Genomic DNA, 24100 nt, shown 5'->3' on the forward strand with positions numbered 1-24100 from the left:
GTTCTTGTGCAAATTTCCTTCAGTCATCTAGACTTCACAATGTTCACAGTTGCATTGTGTGTTTATTGAGTATCTGGACAAGCTGCAAGTTTTTAAATCTAAACTTAATCTGCCGAAGTTCATTGAGAGAAGAATAAAGTCATTGATCAGACAACACATATTGTCCAATATCTAAAGTAAAAATGACAGTTTGACACATCAGCATCTGTTACTTTTAGTTTATTAGTTTAACTGCAGTCGGACAACAGCAGAAGTACAGTACAAGCATAAAAGTTTGACTATAACTGTGATTAGAGCAACATGTTTTTGATTACTTTTTCTGAAAAAAAAAAAGCATTACAGTAACAGACCTTATGCTTTAAAACCTATTACACCACAATGATTGAAATAAATACGCACATGTGCATGTATAGAAAATGTCCACACACATGAACATACTGAGTAACGTGAGCCGTGTAAAAGGTCTATTATTGTGTTGCTTTCTAGTAAGCATCAGAGTAAAACAAGTCTCAACCTTTTCAGTTTTGTTAGTTCTCTGTGCTTGTGCAAGAAAGAAAAGCGTCAAAAGCATCTCTGTACATTGCTCAAAATGTCACAACTGCTGTTAGGCAGGTGCTTGTAGTCAAAATGGCATCGCTATGTACATTATCTTCAGGTATATAACTATAGACATGCGAATACAAGCTACTGTACAGTGGAGCACCAGCACATAAATATCTGCAATTTAAAATCATCTTTTGCTCCTATACACCACATACACAAGAATGTCTGAAATACAGTATATAACAAAAATAAGAATGTTAAAACTACATCTCTCATTTGGTTTATTATTAAACTTGCAAAGACAGGAAGCACAACACAGGGTGGCATGAAAAGTCAAGTACATGTTGGGATTCAAATGAACACTTGTTTTATTTCTTAATGTCTGTGTCTGTAAGTGGGCGTCTGGCACTGGTAACTACATATTCCATGTTTCCATTTCAATTTAAAACTTTAACTAGTTTGTTAAAATGGTTTTCTACAGATCCCCGTTTCCACCACTGTTTGAACCAATACAAATAAAAGTTAATTGTGACTTTTTCAGAATCACGAGAGAGAAGCACAGACATTTTTCCAGAGTTTATATCTTGCAATTCTGTCCTTTTTTCAGTGAAGTCTGATATTATCTAGAATTATTTTTTTTTCCTCACCAAAGAATAAAAAAAATTCAAAAGATAATTGTGACACTTTTCCTCAGTTCTGACAAAAAAAAAAAAAAAAGTAAATCCTTTTAAAAATTTTCTCAGAATTCCATTTTTTTTAATCTCTAAATTGGCTCACATCTCACATTTTTTCTTTCCCTGTCAAGAAAAATAAAAATGAATTGTGATTTTTGCAATTACCTCATATTTTTCATATTAATCTTGTGGTGGAAACAGGCTTTTATATAGTTTTCTGATTAAAAACAAGTTGAATAAATTCCTATGCGTGCATGTGTGTGTATAGATGTGCCTTTTGTTTGTTGGGGCAGTGTTTAAAGCAACATCCTAATCAAGAACAGCATTTCATTCTTTCTGTACTTTCAAGTTCAGTACTTTCATAATTAAGCATCTTTCTGATAATGAATTTCATTGTTTGCCAAAATAATCATAAAACAAAAAGCACATTTGAACTGTAGGCATTTACAAATCCGTTGCCACCGTGTTAAAATCTTTATATCAGCTATAAATTGTTACATTATTAACAATGTCTTTTTTTCTGTGATTTCTACCCATTGGGTAGGATATGTGCATACAGACAAACTTTATTTACAGCACCTTACAAATAAACAATAAAAAAAAAAGAGAGAAAACATTACACAGAAGAAAGCACCATTGGAAGTGAGGCACAGCTAAGGTGGGAGCTTTTAGAGTGCAAGTGGGTTCCTACGTCGCTCAAAAAAACAACACGATCGATAGGCACCGATTCAGCTCGTAACATGCAAACTCCTTGGACAGTAGAAAACTGCAGAAAGCTCTTCCTTTGAGACAGAAACAAATTGTGGAGAACAGAGGGGAGCATTTACCAGGATGGTGCAAGGATGGAGGACAGACAGGCAAAGCAAAAAGTGCAGCAGATCAGAAGCAGCATAGCAGCAGCAGCAACAGCGGGAGCAGCAAACTGACTAATGAAAGCACTGAAGACAGCCAGTGAAGAGAACAGATGGACAGGTAACAGAGAAAGGGCTCTTAAACAGAATGCAGTTCTGAATGCGGTGACATTGTGCTCTCGCTCTTTGTAGCCCGGGGTAATCTTCACATATAGACTGAGAAACATCTCATCTCCTGGGTTTCTGAAGTTGTGAGATTTTAAAGCCTGTGCTTGAAAGAAAAGAGCATCTAGACATCATTCAAGCGACTCCAATTCAAATTCTACATCAAGCTGAGCTGCTGGAATTCTGAAATTCCAATTCTAGCCGTTTTGATGGGAATCTAGAGTTATAAAAATCTAGCAATCTTGTTTTTTTTTAATTTTTTTATTAAATCTAGGATTATTATGTTCTGAATCAGAATCTAAATGTAATAGGATTTTAGAATTCTAAAATTAAGTCTACAATCCCTGGCAAAAATAATGGAATATTTGTTTATTTGTATATAATTAAACAACTTTTAATGTTATTGTTTAAGAATATTATAATATTCTGACTTTGTGATTTTTTTTTTTTTTTTTTTATGGTAGACATAAAAATAAATTCCACATTCTGATTTGTTTGAGGTTACATTTCACAAAACCGGAATGCTCAGCTATTAATAAAAAAAATATTTTTGTGTTTTGTTTATTTGAAAAAAAAAAAAAAAAATCCTCTAAGTGTGGTTATTCCGTAATGTTTGCCAGGGGTTGAAACTGCTAGGATTTAAAACGGATTCCAAATCAAGTCCAGTTGTTGTGGTTCTACTATTCTAAATATAGAAGATAAGAGTGTTTGTTTAGTCTGGTATGAAGCACACAGATCCAGATGGCATCATTTCGGTCCAAAAAAAAAAAAAATAATAATAATCCCACCATGAGCAAAAAAAAAAAAAAAAGAAAATAGCCAAATAACACACACATGAAATAAAAGCATTCAAACTTTTTGATTGGCTGAACTCTAACATTCTGAATACAAATAGAGTAGCTTATAAAGGTGAGTGTGTTGCTTTTGAAAACTTTTTTGACCATAATCCCCAGTGAACAAATCTAAACTTATATATGTATATCAATTATTTTCACAAGTCCATCAGTCCTCGACAGATTCAGTGGTGACTCAAACAGGGGCTCAGTCTTCAGTCTCCTTATTAAAGGGATGTGTGTGTGCACTAACTGGTAAGAGTCTTTGGGCTTCTTTCGGACCAGATTCAAGAGCAACATCCTCTATCTGGGCCTAAACGATTGTGATCAATTACACCCAAGCTTAAACTGAATGCAGAGAGCCGCTCTGAAGAGTACAGATCTTGGATCTCCTGATTGTATGTCTACGTGGCAAATAAGAGGAACACATATGGACAGGAAGAGAGTTCAGTGTTGAGGACTGGTGCATGCTGGGCAGGAGCTGGTGTCAGGGTCGGGTTCACTCGAGCCGGCGTCAGAGTGAAAGCAAAGGCAACAGGACAGAGGATTGCTGGGTAAAAATAGGTATGTTAAAAAATGCCCATCACATTAGCCCTTGACTTCACCACATTTTAAACCTGATTAATAATCCTAGGGGACTAGATTATACAACATGCAAAAGGGGTTTTATGTCCTTTGAACACACTGGCATTTTGATTAGAAGATTGTGCCAATGAATATCTATTTAGTTGTATTATAAGGTGGAGGTGTATTTTTTTTGGTTATTGTGGTGTATTTTGCCGGTTCTCAGAAGAATCACACTCAGTCAGGGGTTTCTCACCGAAGAAAAGACTTTATTTTAAACAAAACAAAGTCGAGAGGACGTTGCAAGGAACTCTCCCGTGCGTTATTTGGTTTTTCCTTATATACATCATACATGGGGCGGTCCCACATAGACATGTCTCCTTTTAGACCATCATAAATCACAAGGGGAGGGGAGGCCTTTAAGGTATGTCTGACCATATGCTTCTCTCTGTGCATTCCAGGGCATAGGCAACTTGTCTATTAGATTTTAGGCCTGTAAGAGTTTAATAGAATAATAACTTTAAAACAAAAATGGCTAGATTCACATTGATTATATACTTGATTAATTGAAACTTTACTAATAAAAATCTTCCACATATTCTCCCCTTTGAGACTTAATAAGTCTCACATTTGATTATTCTTATCCAGAGTGCTACTCCATAATCCAGTCATATTAGTTACACTACCTAGTGACTAAATAAGTCACATTGTATTATCACCAGTGACTAGATTATGGAATTCCACTCTGAGGGATTACTGGACCAAACATCTCTCTCCTTATTTGACGAGGAGGGAGTAAAAGATCCAGTCTCCCAAATTCCTTCTTTAATAGTACACAATGTTAAAAGCGTGAGCGTGTAATTGGTTCAGCACTTGCCTGTGGTTATCACAGTTATGTATAAAAGACATAAAATACATACATTACATCAATAATTGAATATCACAAGATTATAAAAGTTGATCTTCGGCTCAGATACTTTATGTATCGTAGAGAGCCTCCCTGGGCCAAAGTTCAACTGGCACTTATATCCAGGGTATGGTTAACCCTTAGACATCTTCATCATCCTCAGAGTTGATAGAACTATCGTCCAAAGTTTGATCATTCAAGTTCAGTTTGTTTAGCCATCCTTCATAATATTCCTCCAGACTCTTTTCAATGATCCTTTGTTGATTAATTGGGACTTTTATCACTCCCATTTGCTTAACAGTAGCATTGATGATTAATGATCTTAATAAAGGTAATACACAGCAAAATAATAATCCTCCTATTAATATGGCAACTCCTAAAAACATTCCTAGTTTAACAAACCATGCTCCCCATGCTCCAAATTTCACATCAATCCAATCCCAAATGTGTTGGTCTCTTCCGGCATTTGTTGTAATTTCATTTCTTAATTTTCTAATTTTTGTCATAACTTCACTGAAAGCTCCTCCAGGGGCGGTGTTATTTGGGATAAATGTACAACATTGATCTCCAAACATAACACAAACTCCTCCTTTGTCTGCCAAGAGCCAATTAAGAGCCTGTCTATTTTGCCATGTCATTCTGCTTGTTGCATGCACTTGGTCGCCTAGTAAAGTTAAAGCCTCATCAGTATAATTAATGAATCTTTGTTGATTATAATAGATATAATTAATCCACTCTGTATTTTTGTTTGGTGTGATCCAAACCAGGATTGACTCGAAACCTCCTTTTATTTCACTTCTTGCCTTGAATTTATTAGGAATTCCTCTTGGAATCTGTTAATTTAGGATTTCCTAAAAATCCGAGGCATTCGGCAATACAATATGGCCTGGTAAAATCTGTTAAATGACAAAAGTTTCTTCCAAATTGGGCACATTTTCGGTAGTCATATGGATTTGGTATGGCTATTACTTTGTTTAACGGAGATTTGGAGCACAGCAAGCAATTTTCTTTTCCTGTTTCTTTAGCTGTAAAGGCTGCCCATTTATACCATTCATTATTTTGGGCTGTATCCCATAATGCATCAATTTGACTAACGTCTTCATCACCTTGAACATCATAATCAATGTCTCTACGATTTTTGATTATCGTTGGTTCTGTTGGGTTGATCACATTATCACTTTTGTTCAAAGGTTGTAAAGTCAATTGAAGGGAAGTCAGGTTGCTTTCTATCGGTTGAGTTTGAGTCTGCATTATGAGATTCATTAGGCATAGAATGGTCTTCAGACATGTTGTCAGACTTATTCTCTGTCCTCTCCAGTTTGTCTGACAGGAGGAAAGAGCTCTCGTCAGTTTGCACTTCATCATGTGTCTCTGATTCTTCCTCATTGCTCTCTCCTGTATTGTCTGGTTGTCTGCTTTCCTTTCTTTCTGCCTTTCCTGTGGGAACTCTAGTACAGTGGTTTAGATGATACCAGGTTGTGCTTCCCTCCACTTGGACTGCTGTTGGAGTAGCTCTCACCACTGTGTAGGGTCCTTCTCTCCTGGGCTCATTCCATTTTCTCCGGAATACCCTCAGATAAACTTGGTCCCCTGGAACAACTGGACAGACCGTCTCCGATTCCTCACTGGGCTCTTTTCTTTTTTCCTGTAAATAGATAGCTTTATGTATGGCAGTTAGTTTCTTCATATAAGAGCGAAGTTCCATTTGTAATTGTTCTAGAGGAGGTCCTTTATAGGGACCTCTACAATATGGCACAGGCATGGGTCGACCCGTAAGCATTTCATGCGGTGTTAAGTGTGTGCTCCTGTTAGTTTGCATGCGATAGCTCATTAGTGCGAGCGGTAATGCATCAATCCAATTAAGTTTAGTACTTTCACATATTTTGTTTATTTTAGCCTTGATAACTCCATTAACCCTCTCCACTATCCCTTGTGACTGAGGTCTATAAACGCATCCTAGTCTCTGTTTTATTCTTAATTGTTGCAACACTTGTTTCACAGTTTTTTGTATGAATGCCGACCCATTATCTGAACTTATTTCTGATGGAATTCCAAATCTAGGAATTACCTCTCTTGTTAGGAATTTAATTACAGTTCCTGCTCCTAGATCCGCGGATGGTACTGCTTCCACCCATCTGCTAAACCTGTCTATGATAACAAGCATGTATCTTTTGCCTTGTACACGCTTTATCATATCCACATAATCACATACAAGATGTTTAAAGGGGCCTTCAGGTGTTGGAATATGGCCTATTGGTGTCACCATGCCTTTTCTTACATTGTATTTGGCACATACTTCACATGTGGACAAAAATTCATCCACCATTGCATATAAATAAGGAGACCAATATCCTTGCTGTTTAATTTTTCTTACTACTTCTCCCCTTGCACAATGGTCAAAACCATGTGCATCTGTAATAAGAATATTCAACAGTGAAGTAGGTGCAACAATGTGTCCTTCATGTGTACGCCAAATTTCCTGTGAGTCTTTTTTAGCTCCCCTTTGTTGCCACATTGATTGTTCATAGGGGCCTGCTTGTTGTTGTATTCGAATAATGTCATCCAATTGAGGATGAGGCTCGATAAGTACAACAGGTGCTAATACTGCTACTTGACACCCTGAAGCTTTTTTAGCTTCTAGATCTGCTGCATTATTTCCTTTGATGACATAGTCATTTCCCTTCTTGTGTGCTTGACATTTGATTATTGCTAGTCGTTTTGGTAGCATCATAGCAGAAATCAATTGCCCTATTTGTTCACTATGTTGAATGGGAGTCCCATCACTCTTTTTGAAACCTCTTTGTTTCCACACTGCTCCGAATAGATGACATACACCATGAGCATACGCTGAATCTGTAAAAATGTTAGCAGTTTGTCCTTTTGCTAACTGACATGCAGTTGTGAGAGCTTTTAATTCTGCTAATTGAGCAGAGCAGGGCTGTACACAATGTTGTGATATCACCGATTCAAATTCTTTTTTGTTTTTCTTCACTACTGAATATCCTGTATGATTTCCTTCGTGATCCCTAAAGCTAGAACCATCTACAAAGTAAGTTACTTCTGCTTCAGTAATAGGTGTTGATTCTAGATCTGGTCGTAATCTAGTAAATGCCAAGGACTCATTCACACACTCATGAGGTTCTCCTTCAAAAGCCAAAGGAATTAATTCAGCTGGATTAACTGTATGGCATCTTTTAATAGTAATATCTGGATATGTGAGTAATGAGGAATAGGCTAGAATTCGAGCTTGTGTCAGAACAAATTTCCCTTGTTCTATTAATTCCACAACTTTGTGATGGGTATATATTGTTACTGGATACCCCATAGTTATTGTGGATGCTTTTTCATAAGCATAATACACTGCAGCTAAACCCTGTTGGTAACATGGTGGGTATCCATGGGCTACATTGTCTAATTTTGTGCTATAGTATGCTATAGGCTGTTTTTTCCTCCCACTACAGGTCTCTTGCATTAATACAGCTGATGCATAACCATCAACTCTATTTGCCACATATAGATGAAACATTTTATCATATTCTGCCATTCCCAGGGCAGGGGCCTGTTGTAATTCTTTTTTTATTGCTTCAAATGCTAGTAAGGCATCTGTGTTCCATTTTAATGGATTTCTTAAATGTTGTAATCCTGCTTGTTTCATAATTTCTCTCAAAGGCCCTGTCTTAACTGCATAGTCTTCTATCCAATCGGCACTAAAGCCTGTCATTCCTAGAAACGTCATCATTTGTCCTACTGTCTGAGGTAACGGTGTTTTACTTATACCTTCTAACTGAGCTGGTGCTATAGCTCGGGTACCAAATGCAATTAATCTTCCCAAGTATTCCACTTGAGGCTGGCAATACTGCAATTTGTTTTTAGACACCTTGTGTCCTCCTTCTGCTAATTTTGTCAACACCTTAATTGAGTCTTTGTGACATTGTTCTAGTGAGGTAGAACAGATAATCAAATCATCCATGTATTGTAATAGTGTACCGTCTATTACAAGGTCTTCTAAATCATCCTTCAAAATCTTGTTGAATATATGTGGTGAATGTTTATATCCCTGAGGAAGCCTGGTATATGTATATTGCTTATTTGCTAGTGTAAATGCAAATAAATATTTACTCTCTTCTGCAAGCGGTACACTAAAGTAGGCAGAGCAAAGATCAATTACAGTAAAGTATTTGGCATCAGGAGGGACATTTGTCAGTAAAGTGTGCGGGTTTGGTACCTCAGCTGGCATATCTTCTGTTATTTCATTTATTGTTCGTAAATCATGAACAAGTCGCCATCTATTTTTGTCTGATTTGATTATAGGCATAATTGGAGTGTTACAGTAACTAGTAGTTTCTATCAATACCCCTGCCTTCACTAAGCCTTCAATTGTCTCCTTTATTCCTGCTTCCGCATCTGCCCGTAAGGGATATTGTGCTTTTCTAGGCAGACGTGCATTTGGCTTTAGTTGAACTCTTACTGGATTTGCTGATTTTATTAATCCAATATCTGTATCATGTTGAGACCATAGCTCAGTTGGTACCTGACACTCCATTTCCTTAAATAGTTCAGTCTCATTTGTGTTTATTAAATCAGATGCTGTAGTCATCTGTGTCATTTTATTTTGGCTGATAACTACTTCCTGTGGAATTCCCAGCAAACTGGTTGCACACAGAATTTTGATGTAATTTTTGTCAGCTGAATGAAAAATCAATGGGTTTTCTGTTGATTCCCATTTGCTTTGTTCTGCCCTTTTCATCATTGGTCCTAAATCTTTTGCTTTCCAATTTCTTCCTACATATACTGCAATATGCGGGACAGAGTTATTTACATTGAACCATTTTTTGACAAACTCACTTTCTGGTATGTTTAAAGCTGCTCCCTCCTTACCTATGATGATGTACTGGGAGACTATTTCAATCTGCTGTCCTTTTGTTTCTTTTTGCCATTTCTGTTCTATATCTTCATCCCTTTCTTGATCATACATCATTGTGCAATGAAATTCAGACTTTGATAGTTGTGCTTCAGGTATCTGTGCTTCAATAAACTTTCCCCATTTATTGACTGTCTGTCTCACATCTTGTTCTATCTGTCCTATCCAAAAAACATTTGCTTTTGGCTCTGCAACCATCATTTGTTTTTCTGTTCCTATTGAATCAATATATATACCTTCTGGAGAACACCAAATTTGTAGTCCTAATTTACATAATGCATCTCTTCCTAACAAATTAATAGGAGTTTGATTTGATACCAGAATGGGCATTGTTATACTTTGATCTTTTGTTTGTAGACACACTGGAGCTGTTATGGGAATCAATTGCATTTTTCCCGAGAATCCTATTGTCTTTGCAAATTTTCCAGACAAGGGGAGATGTGAAGCATATTTCAAATTAATGCATGTTAAATTTGCCCCCGTATCTACCATAAATGGAAATGGTTCTCCCTCTATTTTAATCTGCATAATAGGCTCTTGATCAGCTTTTGTTGATAAAATTGGAAGCTGACTCTCCCCTTTAGGATTCTCTGGGCACCCCTAATAGCCTGGATTGGGACCTCCCCAAGGGTTTACTGGGCCCTGCACTGGGCCCCGAGTAGGCTGTTGCCAGCTCATCTCCCTTCTACCCTGAGGTTGCTGTGGCCATTGTTGAGTTGGACAGTCAGCTTTGATGTGTCCGGGCTGTCCACAGCCCCAGCACAAGGGAGGAGGCCTGTCTCTGCCTCTGCCTCTGCCCCTGCCTCTTTGCTGTATGGGGTTTTTTCTCCATCCCATTTGTCCTGGCTGTTGAGTATAAACATTTATTATGGGCACAGAGTTCAAGTGTTCATTTGGAGGGACTTCTGTAAGTGGGCTTGACTGAATAGTAGGTTGTGGAGCGATTACTGGAGGCATTAGAGTCATTTGTTCGGCTGTTGCATTTGTCACTGAAGCTTGAATATTTTTCTTATTTTTCTTTGTGAGTTCTTCAAGCTGTAATTGAGTTAGTTTACGTTGTAACTCTTTCTCTTGACTTTTAAGTTTTAGTTCATTTTTTCTTTGCTGTTCCACTGCATGAGACACATGTTCACAAAACTCTTTGTGTGTTTTAGACGTTAAACCGACCACATCCTCCAGCTTGCTTTTTACCGCTGGCGGCATAGCATCAATCACAGCTTGTCTAAACAATGTTGACATTAATGGGTCTCTTTCGGGATCCCCCTCAGTTTCTTGTTTCCACCTTTTCAGCTCTTTTTGGACATAAGTGGTTGGATTTTCTAAATCTCCAATTCCTTCTCCCTTCAGTGATTTAGGATTCAGTCTGATCGGATACTCCGCACGCAATGCCTGCCATACTGCTGGGCGGAATGCATCAAAAACAATCCCATCCATATTGTGAGAGTTCACTGCTCTATTTAGAGTCGTGGTAAGAAGAATTTCATCCATCTTTGTCCCTCCAAGAATTTTAGCCAGCAGAGCTTTAACATCTCCCACTGCCAATAGCTTTCCCATTGTTTCCTCTTCAAACACTTTAATGAATTTCCCTGCACCCTCATGAATATCAGGAAGGCGAGTGACAAGCCCCTCGAGGTCCTGTGAAGCCCAGGGGACATACTGTCCCTGCTCACCCTTGATTAAAATTGGGAGCTGTGCGGCCAGTGGTCTAAGTGTCCCTTTATCTCTGCCCTGTTCCCATTTACCGTTCTCAAATAACTCCTCTGCCTGATTCTCATCCTCACTACCATAGAACAACTTACTCTTTCCTCTTTCCAATTTATTTACCTCTCTGATCTTTTTCCCTGATTCTCTAATTTTCTCTTCCATTTCTTCTTCCAAAGCTTGTGCTTGTGCTACAATATCTCTATCTTTCCTCCGTTTTCTTTCTAATCCTTCCTCAAACCAGGTTTTGTCTTCCTGACATGCTTTCATTTTTTCTAACGCTGTACGTGCTTGTCTATAACAGTCGAGTTGCAGACCTTCTGCATTCTCCTGTCTAGTTTGCTTCTGTGTTTTTACAGCTGGTTCCTCTCTATCTTCCGTCTCTAACTGCCCTTCTAACTCTAGTTCTCCTGTTACCTCCATGGTTCCCTTGAGTAATGGGAATTCTTTTGCTAAAGGCAGATAGGGGGGAGGCTCTGAAAATAACTTTTCTTTTCTCATGTTATCTTTCTCTGCCTCCTTCAGGACTTTCCTAGCCTGTTTTATACTCTTCAACATATCTTCACCTTCTTTTTTAAACAGAGCAAGTACTTCTTTCTCTTTTTCCCGTTTTGTTTCTCTTTTTTCTTTTTTCATATTGATGCTTTTAGTTTTATAGTTTTTTATCAGAGTTTCCATTTCCTCACACAATGCCACATCAAATGTCCCTTCCTTTGGCCATTTTGTCATCATATTTTTTGTTCTCTTCTGCCATTTCTTCGAGATTTTGTCTATTTGCTCTTTACACAGTGGATTTTTTAATCCAAGGATTTCCACTGGTGTGGCTGCCATATCTTTATTTATATTATTACCACCAACAATCAACTTTTTAGTTTTATATAGTAACTTGGTTACAATCTCTTCCTTTCCTTTCACTGAATTTAACTATTTTTTACCCCTTTCAACCTACTTTCTATTCTTTTTTATGTGTCATACCCTTTTGAATTTAGTTTTTTATTGTCTCATGCGTTTACACTTTTTTAAATTTATATTATTATTTAACTGTCTATTTTATTTATCCTATTTTATTATCACTTTTTAGATAACTATTTCTAACAATAATTCTTTATTTTTATTTTTACTTCTCTTTCCTTTTTTGTCCACCCATGTATTAAATCTTTAATGTGGGAACTTCCTCCCTTGCTCTCACTCCCACTGTACTGGGCTCAGAAAATGTTCTCCCCTTTCACACAGACATCCAAATTTCAAAACTCTATTTTAGATCTCGGTTCAAACTTTATTGATACTATTTCCCTAAGCCCATTCACACTTGCTACACTCTTTATTGAGCCAGAGTGCTTATGCTTGCATACTTTTTCCCTTTATCTAAGGGATAATCATTCATTAATTGTCCTTTTATTGTCAAGGCTCATCATACATTCATCCCTCTCAAGTGGATCTGGGACGAGTCCAATTCTGCCGGTTCACACCTAAGTGAAGGTCCAGGAACGGTGCTCGACCCTTACCCACCCAATACGGAATTTATTTGTTCATACATTCATCTTCGTTCATACGGTCATTCGTCCGGACACGGTTTCATCCACACAACAAAACACAGCTCTTTCTAGAGCTCGCTCTACCTAGAGCGTCCTTAAGGGCCCACTTATTCTGTCTGCTTATCCGTTTATCACTGCCCTTTCCTAGGTCACAGCTATCCGATAAACACAGACCATTGCTACACCCTTTTTGTTTTAAATCTAGGTTACCTTACAAGGCTTTCCTTTCAATAAACCAAATATGTGCATGCGGTTATTTCTTCTGGAGTGAAACCCCTTTTTCAATTTGGATATCCTATTTTTCTAAATTTGGAAGAGTAGATTTTAAGTGTCCTTACCACTCAGAACTGACCTCAACCAACACAAACGAATTTTATAAGCAAAAATGCTTACCTTGTTTTATGGTGGCCACCCGGTTGTGTTGATCATTGGTCAGCTCAAAAGCGGCTGTCCACTCTGTCACTCTTGTCCAGTCCCATCTGGGGTGCCAAATCTGTGGTGTATTTTGCCGGTTCTCAGAAGAATCACACTCAGTCAGGGGTTTCTCACCGAAGAAAAGACTTTATTTTAAACAAAACAAAGTCGAGAGGACGTTGCAAGGAACTCTCCCGTGCGTTATTTGGTTTTTCCTTATATACATCATACATGGGGCGGTCCCACATAGACATGTCTCCTTTTAGACCATCATAAATCACAAGGGGAGGGGAGGCCTTTAAGGTATGTCTGACCATATGCTTCTCTCTGTGCATTCCAGGGCATAGGCAACTTGTCTATTAGATTTTAGGCCTGTAAGAGTTTAATAGAATAATAACTTTAAAACAAAAATGGCTAGATTCACATTGATTATATACTTGATTAATTGAAACTTTACTAATAAAAATCTTCCACATTATTTCCCAAAAACAAAAAACAAAAAAATTCCAGAACTGGATTATTTTATAGGATCATCCGGTTTATAAATTTTGACTCAAAAACAAGAGTGCAAAAGGCATGAAATGGTTAACTTAAAATCATGAATGTTTCCAAAATTCCATTAAAAATCAAATATATGTATAATATTTTGAATAATATAACAGTTTCTTACTAATGACTTTAAGGAAATTTTTTAAGACATGTACATTATTAAAGCATTATTAAGGTCTATATACTTTTAATTTTTTTTAACCGAGTCTTCCTTTACATGCACGTTATGCAATCAATATATAATACTAAAAATAATAATAAAAACAGATGATGACAATAAGGTTGGAGAAAAAAAGCAATCTCAAAACATGTCAAACCTGTTCAGTTCTCTTAGTGAAGTGAGTATTTTTTAGGCAATATGCCAACCATGCCACCAGCCAACTGACCTCAGATCAGCTGGCAGAACGTGTCAGTGGTGCGGATAGATGAGAGTAGAGCCGACTCTCTGTATTCTGTGCCTCTTTTAGATCAAGGTTATTTTAGGCTGGATCAGAGATTTTTCTTGTGCTGAAGACAGACAAGATCACTTCCCTCTTGTAGAAAGCTCAAACTGAAGCATATGACCGGAACCAAACTATAACGACAGTACAAACCGTAAACACATACACCCCTCCCCATTACCTCATTCCTAAATTTCTCTGATTAACCTCAACAATAGTGCAAAGTTCAGAAAAGGGTTTTGATTTAAATGTATAACAAGTCTTTAAGACAGTCAACGCCCCATGACACCTTCCACATAAACCTTGGCACTAGGATTTGGATTTTCACCCTTTTTCGCATTTGTTTTGTTCATGCTGCACAGATCTCGGTCTTAAAAAAAAATAAAATAATTTTTTGATCCACACAGCTAGTATTTCACGTGTGGTTTGGGCAGAAGGGGGGATTTCGAGAGGAATACAATAATAAAACCAACAATAACTACAACAACAAAAAGCCTATCTTGTGCGCGGATAACTGTCTCTAGATTTGTCGGCTATACAGAAGTAATACAGAGAAATAAAGGTGGGAGACTCCAGGCAGTGCATAAAGCCCAGTTTTAGCGCAGCTGGACTGACAGAAAACAAATGTAATATCTTCTTTCGTAAGCGCAGCTCCATATTGTTATTTAAAAAAAACAACAACAAAAAAAAACAACAACACATGGTTTCGCTTTCGTCGCAAAGACGCATTAAGCGCTGTTGTGCAAGGGAGAGTCAAGAGGGAGAACCTTTTCCCTTTGTGAGTGGAGAGTGATTGCCATTGCCCAATCGTGTGCTAGCCCTGCCCCCTCAAACTAGCTCCTCCCTCTGTCGGTCTTTACTCAGCGCTATTGTGCTCTCTGGGCTGTTTAAATCTGTCCGCCCCCTGGGCGGAGTCTGCACAGTGACGGGGATGGGCGGGTTATTGCTGTGCTGGTGGAGATAAAGTACGATGCCCGACTGCTGCCCAATTACTTGACTGTAAGCAGGCGGAGGGCCCTCCATGCGTCCATGGGTACTGGAGCTGGTCGCACTGATCCCAGAGTTGCTACTGGGAGGCCGCGGCCCACCGCCACCACCGGAACTGTGCATGTCAATGAGGTCGCTGTCGAAGATGGTCCGGTTAGGCGGAGCGCGTACCGACTCTCGGTTGAGTTCGAGCTGCTGTTCGGGGTCTCTCAGCTGCAGTGTGCAGGGGCCCTGGTACGGCGGTGGCTCCTCTCCATCTGACAGAGAGATGGTGGGCGGCAGATCGATCTCTTGCTGCAGGTATGGGTAGGTAGGCTGGAAACGTCTGAAGCGGTTGTGCTGCATGAAAGTGGGAGCGGTGAAGCGGTCCCTTGGCTGAGGAGCATACACCACCTGCAGAGCAGAAGGGAGTGAATGCATGAAATACAGTGACAACATGTCATCTTAGCTTTAGAGGACCAATAAAAAGCCATGAGAACGGTGGCTAAAAATTAGACATCAGTAAAAGCTAGTACACTAATCTAAGGGACGTTTAATCGCTAACGTCTTCAGCCAAAAATGAGAAACTTTTTATGCATTTTGCCTGTTCGTTTACACAACGACAACTATTTGGGGACTGAAATCGGCACTGTTATCGCTTCCGTGTAAACACCCAATGTGGGAATCTTTGAAAGCGGTGTCATCAAGCATGTGTTAGGTATGTAGATGTGTTCAGTTAGTGTCAATTTTAAAGGCAAGCGTGAACAAACACACACAACAATGGTGGAGTACATGGTAGTGTTGTTGATGCTCAAGAGATTGACATCGCTTCTTCAGCAAAGTGTGAATTTACTTCACCAATATTACAACCACCAGCGGAGAGACGCATCATATACATCATATAATCGTCACTTCCCTACAGGGATTGTTTAATAACAAGGTGACGGCGCCAACTACTGGCCTGGCATATGCAATACAGGGTTTTTGGCCATTTTTGCAGATATATGTAAACCTGAATCGATTAAAAAATGTTGTCGTGTATGCATGAAACTTTTTAAAAGCGCAAGGGAAAATAGTTTAAAATTTTCACTACATTGCCGTGTAAACATAGCCTAAATGGCACAATGGTAGTCGTTTATTGATCCCTCTTTGTAGGGTTTGAACCTACAACCTTGCAGTTACCAGCCTAGATCTTTGATACATTCAGTATTATTGGTGGATACATTTTTTTTTGGATCCATTAAATTAGAAAAATGGCATATGAAATGTATGAAAATATGATAGACTTAAAGCTGCAGTAGGTAACTTTTGTAAAAATATATTTTTTACATATTTGTTAAACCTGTCATTATGTCCTGACAGTAGAATATGAGACAGATAATCTGTGAAAAAAAACAAGCTCCTCTGGCTCCTCCCAGTGGTCCTATTGCCATTTGCAGAAAATACATCGCTCCCGTTAAGAAACAACCAATCAGAGCTGCGGTCCGTAACTTTCTTTGTGTTCAAAATGTAGAAAAATGTATTTAATAAGCGAGTAACAATGAATCCATTTTCCAAACCGTGTTTTTAGCTTGTCCTGAATCACTAGGGTGCACCTATAATAAGTGTTTATATTCTGACTATTTTAGATTGCTTCGGGGGTACGGCGGCGGAGTAACCCAGTACCTTTGTGATTATTCATAGACATAAACAGAGAGAAGTAGTTCCGGCTACAATGTTCTTCTGCAACACGCAAGCAGTTCTGTTTATTAACCGCTAGAGCGTCAAAAGTTCCCTACCGCAGCTTTAATATAATTATATACACACACACTTCTAAACACACACACACACACACATGTGTATCTATATCGATTACATTTCAGAATTATGATTAGATAAAACGCAAAAGCACAGACATTTTTCAAAAAGCAAACAAAATCTTGATATATTTTAAAGCTATATCACCAAGCCTTCCACAACATAAAAGACATTGTATGAGAGAGAAAGAGTTTAAATGCTCAACTAGCACTACATCCACACCAGCTTTTACAGCAGACAAGAGTGTGTTTGTTCAGAATAATGGAATTCTACTCATACCACATCCACACAGTTAATTAATGACTCTTGCATTTCCATATAAACTCACCACAGCCCCAAACTTAAACGGTCCCCAGTCCAGACATTAGTATGCTAATGTGCAGCTGATAAAATATCCTTCATAGGAGTGAAATCTGCATATCAGTTAGCCAATGAGATCAGCCTCATTACTGCAGGGGCCACGTTTACATTAGTGAGTTTGAGGCTGATGGGAGACAATTTGCGCAGATAGACCCTGAGTATCTGGCCTCTCAGACGACCGTCTAGACGCTGCCAGATGAGGGTGAGAGATTAATGAACTGCTGAGAGGCTGCATCCCGGTGAGAGAGACAACCCCCCACACCACCACCACACACAAACAATGAATATATATACACACGTATTCTCTCCACACAATACATTTTATACTAGTGCTATCACTCACAGACAGTCTCAGAGACTATCGTACATCACATACGCCAATACACAGAGAGGCACAGGCACCGAGACGACACGCACTTGAGGAGACTTCAGTGCTTGTCACAGTCAGGCATGCCATTTATACAAGGAGAACAACAACCCTTGAAACAAGGTCCTTAGAGTATAGAGCCGAAAACACACACACACACACATACACGTCTATGTTACTAAGAGGGGACTATCGCTCTACACTGACCAAGAGGGGACCAGTGTTTCTGGTCATTTTTAAGAAACAAAAACTACATACAAAATTTTCATTTGAGGTCTTTTTTCATAATATAACTGAAAAAATACATTTTTAATTTTTTTTAAAAACATGCCAAATGGGGACCTGAGTGACGTCTACCTATCCAACAGAGGACCTCCATAGACTGCAATGCAACTGTGTGTGCAAACATTAGGGCAATTTTACCAAGTGTTTCTTTACAATCTAACTGTATTTAAATGCAACTCTAAACTTTGAAACATTCACACTATATCACCATTGAAGAAATATTCTGATAGAAATCCAAAATGTTTAATAAATTAGTATGACGTGCAGATATTTTCTGGGCTTGACACCAATACAAATGCACTTCTCAATATATGAATGCAATCACACAGATATATATATATACATATATATATATATATATATATATATATATATATATACATATATATTTGTTTCAGTCAAACCAAAAAATATTAAGACAAAACAAACAAGACACTATAGTTAATTTGAGGATAGCAAAAATAAAGTAAAATGAAGAGCTCTTTAAGATAACAATTGCATGTCAATACTTCTGACAGTAAAGAGTGCATGTGTTAGATAAAATGAGTTTGGTCCCCAGTTAGATGGTGACGTGTGACGCCTGTTAGACTGAATCATCTCTTCTTACATCACAGACACATTAACATTATATGTTAAATTAAGAAACAACATTATATGTTAAGTTAAGAAACTACATTATATGTTAAGTTAAGAAACAACATTATATGTTAACTTAAGAAACAATATTATATGTTAACTTAAGAAACAATATTATATGTTAGCTTGCTGCATTGAAAAATTTCAGTTGAGTTCAGTAAAATATATTTTAACCAGGCTACTTTAGCTGTTTAACACTGACATTTTTCAGAGGCTCCATTTTTAGGGTATTATCAGCATTGCCATTATATTCAGAAATAAATAAATAAATAAATAAAAGTAATTTGTTAAATGTAAAGGCAAACAAACAGATCACGTCATGCTTCACCATCTAACTGGGGACCGGTTTGATCTTGGAGGCTATTTTTTTAAAGATAGATAGATAGATAGATAGATAGATAGATAGATAGATAGATAGATAGATAGATAGATAGATAGATAGATAGATAGATAGATAGATAGATAGATGGAATAGTGCTAATGTTGATCTGAACACTTAGGTCCCCTGTTAAATGGTAAACTGCGACATCTCTTTGGTTGCTTTGACATTTCTTGAAGATTTCATGTTGACTTTGAAAATATTCACTTGGCTAAATTTCAAAATCAATGTTACAATCAACATATATTGTAACATTATATTATCATCCTTGCCATAGCATTCAGAGATGGTGAGAATGTGAAATATTGTTAAATGTAAGGTCAGCCGATCAGGCGTCACACTTCACCATCTAACAGGGGACCAGTGTTTTTATTTTATTTTTTTATTTACTGCATTAAAATCTTCAGTTGGCTCCAGTAAATTAGATGAACTGAATGTCTTTTAACATTTGCACATTTGTAGAACCAGCTGAAAATTCTCAATGCAACAAGCAATATATATTTTATATAAAATACTTTTTAAGCATTGGCACTTTAGTCGTTTAACACACTGACATTTTTCAGAGCAGCACTTGATTTAGGGGCTCCATTTTTATTATCAACATTGCCAAGAAAAGTAAAACAACAAATCAAAATGAAAATAATAAAATTTGTTTATTTAAAAAAAAAAAAATAGTTCAAAATTACAGTGGCTTACATCAAAGTTATAACAGGTCTAAAACAGAGTCCCAAACAGGAGCTGAAAACAGCTGTAGTCAATAATTTCAATGCTATGACGCACTGATGCTGCATGTACATGGACCTTCAGTGTCACGGCACAGTTAGGACTCAACACTGATACTCCACATCACACGCTCTCAGGGTTTATGGGCTCAGTACTGTTCACCCAAACTTCTCTTAACTGAAATTATTCTGTTGAGCACAAAGTATTTAACTGTTTTCCAGTCTCTTCCATTATCCTTTAGAATCCTCTTTGCATTTATGCATCTTTCACAGTCCACTTTTCCAGGAGCCTTCATCTCCTCCAAGTAGATCTTGAAACAGTGTTCTATGACTTTCCTCTCTGTTTCTGACCAGGGCTTTCTGGCTCTTGCTATTTAACAAAATTACAAGATAAAAAATATATATAGTGAATAAATATATGAATGAATTAAAAAAATTTAATGTCAGTAATACATACTTTACAAAGTTGAAAACATGAAAAGACAATGATCTTTAGATCTTGTGTATTGTTTATGGTGAATGGATCATACCGTTTTGATTTAATGGCACTAGTGACTTCAGAAGACTGAAGTCTGAAGTCTTTCCTGAGCTGTAGCTGTTTGTGGTTGATATTTGATAAGACTGGTGATCAAACCTGTAAATTCACACTAATACTTATATCCAATCATTTTAATGCTTTTTGTAAACTCTACAATAAGTCTTTGCACATAGTTTTGACTTCCTGAAGGCATTCCTCAATAGTAGGACGCTCTTCCACTGATTTGCTCAGCATTCTGCTTAAGATATGTTTAGTCTTTCATCCCATTGAAGACCGAAGTTACTCGTTCTGACATGTAGAGACAGACCAAGTGCATCCTGGGTGGAGGGTGTAGTGGTCTTATAAGGGTGTTGTCCATCCGTCAGGATGTAATGGACCAAGCATCCTGCTACCTGTAATATAGAAGATTCATTTATATCAATGTCTAGTAATGGCCACCTGACTAAGCTGTAACAAATTAATACAATTAATAATTATATTGTTATGAACGCTGAAAGTGACATGCAGAACAATTCAACAAGTGCTCTTTTTTTGTAAAACTGATTTTATCATTGCATACATTAAACTTGTTGACTTGCATCCCCTTTTATACTCAAACTCAGACCCAAATTAAAAGATGTAATTCATGTAATAACACACTAGTAATTCATGATTAACCTAACATTTTAAGGATCCAGAATTGTGCATTAGTTAAGAATAAACAAACCAGTAATTAATTATTAACTTTTTCACAATTATTGAGTGGCTCTTACTAAGTGATATTCAAGTTTATTGACCAGAATAAGCCAATAATTATTGATTAACTAATGCATTATTCTGGATTACCAATGCATTATTCACTTTAAATAAAGTGTTGAAGTGTAAAGTTTCACTTTACAATAAGTCAGGTCAAGTCAATTTCTATTTATAGAGCACAACATTAACACAACCATCATTGATCCAACTGCTTTACAAGAAAAGGTTACTTTAAAAGCAACAGAGATCAAAAATTAAAATAAAAAATATGTATATATACACATTTAAAAAAAATAAAAACATACATCAAAAGAACTGTTCACAGCATCACTCAAATGCAAGGGTGTAAAAATGAGTCTTTAAGTTTGATTTAAAAACACTGAGCGATGGACAGGACACATTAACTAACAATGAGAAATACATTTGTTTAAATATTTAAGCTTTGTTAACATTAAAAAAAAATACAACTGTTTATTTTTTGTTAATGTTAGCTCAGCTCCATTAAATAATATTTATTAATACATTATTAAAATCAAACATTGTATTTGTTAATGATAAAAGTAATGTTTACTAACATTAATGAACACTTTAAAAGTGATTTTCATGTTAACTAGTGTTAACCAATGACATCTTATGGGAAAGTGGTACTATTTTATGAAATATTGTAAAGACCATACCAATGCGGATGGTTTTTTCTTCACTTTGATCAGTAATCTCTATTGTGTTGTAGTGCTATCTGCTCTGTTCACGCTCTCTCTCTCCCCCACAAACATCACACCTCTCACAGGATCAACACCTAACCAGTGAGTCTGGGATCAGGAAGACTGGTTTAATGTTTTTAAAAGAAGACTTTTCTGCTAATCAAGGCTGCATTTACCTAATCAGAAATATTGTAAAATGAATTTAAAATTGTGAAATATGTCAGCATCATTACTCCACTCTTCAGTGTCAAATGATCTTCAGAAATCATTTAAATTAGCAGAATTGATGTTCTTTTATGATCAATTATTATTGGTTCTCAATCATTAATAATGATTCTTATATTATCAGTGTTGAAAGCATATTTTCCTGCTTCATAGTTTTGTGGAAACTGTGATATATATAGTACTTTTTAGGATATTCAATGAAAATAAAGGTCAAAATTACAGCATTTATATAAAATAAACTGAATAGACCTATATCGAGATATCTATAGATATCTTGCCTATATATATATATACATATATATATATATATATATAGAGAGAGAGAGAGAGAGAGAGAGAGAGAGAGATGTTACTTTAAACTGTGATAATACTTGCAGACTTGGTGAGCAGAATATTCTTTTAAAGACTAAAAAATCGATTTAAAAAATTGATTTACTACAAATAAATAACAATTCATGAAATAACTCAGAAATATGAGCTAATTGAAATAGAAATGTACCTGTCTCCATGAGCTGTCAGGATCTCCGCAGTCCAACATCATTTCTTCTCCTTTAGTGATGTTTGTGGTCACAAATGCACACAAATGTGCTATTTTCTGTTCATCAACAATCTGTTGGTCACAAACACATACACACGCACATATTAGCTTTAGAGAGTACATACATTTATGATACAAGTTTAATATGTGTCCCAGTTGTTTTCGAGTTCCAATGATTATCAATATTAAACATTTTATCAAGTATGATTATCAGTACATTACAATCTTTATAACTGTGCATCAAAATTAAAATACACTAAATATTCAAGCCACTGATCATCTATAATTTCTGTTTCTGTATTTTTTCACACCGCACACTATGAACAAGTAATAACATTGCACAGTACACTTCTTGAAATTCATAAGCTACTATGCCAAGTATTTAATTAATATTTGCAGTCATACAGTATTGGAGACCGAGTCTTAAATGATAACTTACCTTTCTCTTGACTCTTGACTGAAATATGTCTTTATCTTTCCCAGATGCGATGAATTTCAAAGCTTCCTTTTCAGGACAGACTCTTCTGGGTCTCATTTTCCTGTGAAATATTCAAGATCTGTTTAGGGTACACTGCATTTGCCAAAATGAAAAACAATATTTAAGAAACAACCACACAAAAAAAAATCAATCAATCAATAAATGAACAAATATATTCAGTAAATAGAGATTAAACAGCACTAACATTTACTAAGAGACTACATACAAATTTTAACAGTCTGCATGCATTTTTGACACATTTATTTTTTAAGTCTACTATTTACATATTATCAGAATCTAAATTCAGAATATATAACTTACCTTTTCAGTCTTGAATGGAAAAAAGAGATGAGAAATGGCCTTAGTAGGCTTTGTTGTATGTGGTCCCTTGTAGGCAATGTAGGAATCTCAAAAAGCTGTTTGTCCTTCAAGGTTTTAGAATTTTATTTCACAAAAAAAAAAAAAAAAAAAAAATCAATGAAGATTCTGTCAGGAAAACAGTATATATATATATATAACCCCACCCAGATATCTGGAGCATGATTGGATGAGACTCAGTTAGTTGTTGGTACTGTTTGCTGTGAGAGGGCAGGTGATAATGCTCAGGAATGTGGAGACATTGGTGCCATTAACATATAAAAAGAGAGAACAATCAGTTTTCCAGACGCTGCTGGGGGAACTGGGGGATGTGGGGGTTCTTTAAAACAAGTCACTTTGACCGGGATTGGTTTGCTTTAAGATTATGTAGCTTGAAAAATAATCAGGGATTTTTAAAAAAAACATTATAAAAGTATTTGTGTTGTATTCAAAGTCTTCTGAAGTCATACAATAAGTTTCTGTGAAAAGTTTCAACATTGAGGTATTAATAACTGAAAATGATTCCACTCCATAAACACAGTCATCGTAAAATACAGCTGAATTTGAGTTTGAGATAAAAGACATCTAAACTGACGTAATAAATTTCCCTGTCCACAGCGTCTGTTGATGCAAAGGTATCTCAATGAAACCAGTGAAATACCCTGCACATGGAAAACTGCACTAAATGGACAACCTAAAAAATTACACCAAGGGCTCCTGACCAAGAGTCAAGGATTGAGAAAGTGTAAAAGACGGTCCCCAATGAGATTGTGAATTGTGACGCCTGTTTGGTTGCCTTTACATTTATCAATATTTCATATTCTGTTTATCTATGAAACAACAATGTTGATAATAACACTAAAACAGCCATTCTTTCCATCAGAAATAGTTAAACTTAAGTAAAAACATAAGACATAGA

General features: G+C 36.7%; 1 protein-coding gene and 1 long non-coding RNA gene across 4 annotated transcripts in view; both read right to left on the minus strand.

The window, feature by feature from the left end:
* Positions 1–3878: 3878 nt before the first annotated feature.
* Positions 3879–24100, minus strand: part of ldlrad4b (low density lipoprotein receptor class A domain containing 4b) — a 74760-nt gene continuing 54538 nt past the window's right edge. For all 3 annotated transcript variants that reach the window (XM_052578139.1, XM_052578140.1, XM_052578141.1), the window contains one exon: positions 3879–15477. In XM_052578139.1, coding sequence (XP_052434099.1) covers positions 14926–15477 — 552 coding nt within the window. In that variant the 3' untranslated portion in view covers positions 3879–14925. The remainder of the gene's footprint in view (positions 15478–24100) is intronic.
* LOC127974687 (uncharacterized) lies at positions 18284–23290 on the minus strand. The gene is made up of 4 exons (XR_008157340.1): positions 23146–23290; positions 22786–22885; positions 22308–22418; positions 18284–20539 (listed from the first exon to the last, which is right to left on the minus strand). It is a non-coding gene; the product is annotated as an uncharacterized LOC127974687 (long non-coding RNA).

The sequence above is a fragment of the Carassius gibelio genome, chromosome B16 (genome assembly GCF_023724105.1).
Source record: "Carassius gibelio isolate Cgi1373 ecotype wild population from Czech Republic chromosome B16, carGib1.2-hapl.c, whole genome shotgun sequence".
Classification (NCBI taxonomy): Eukaryota; Metazoa; Chordata; class Actinopteri; order Cypriniformes; family Cyprinidae; genus Carassius; species Carassius gibelio.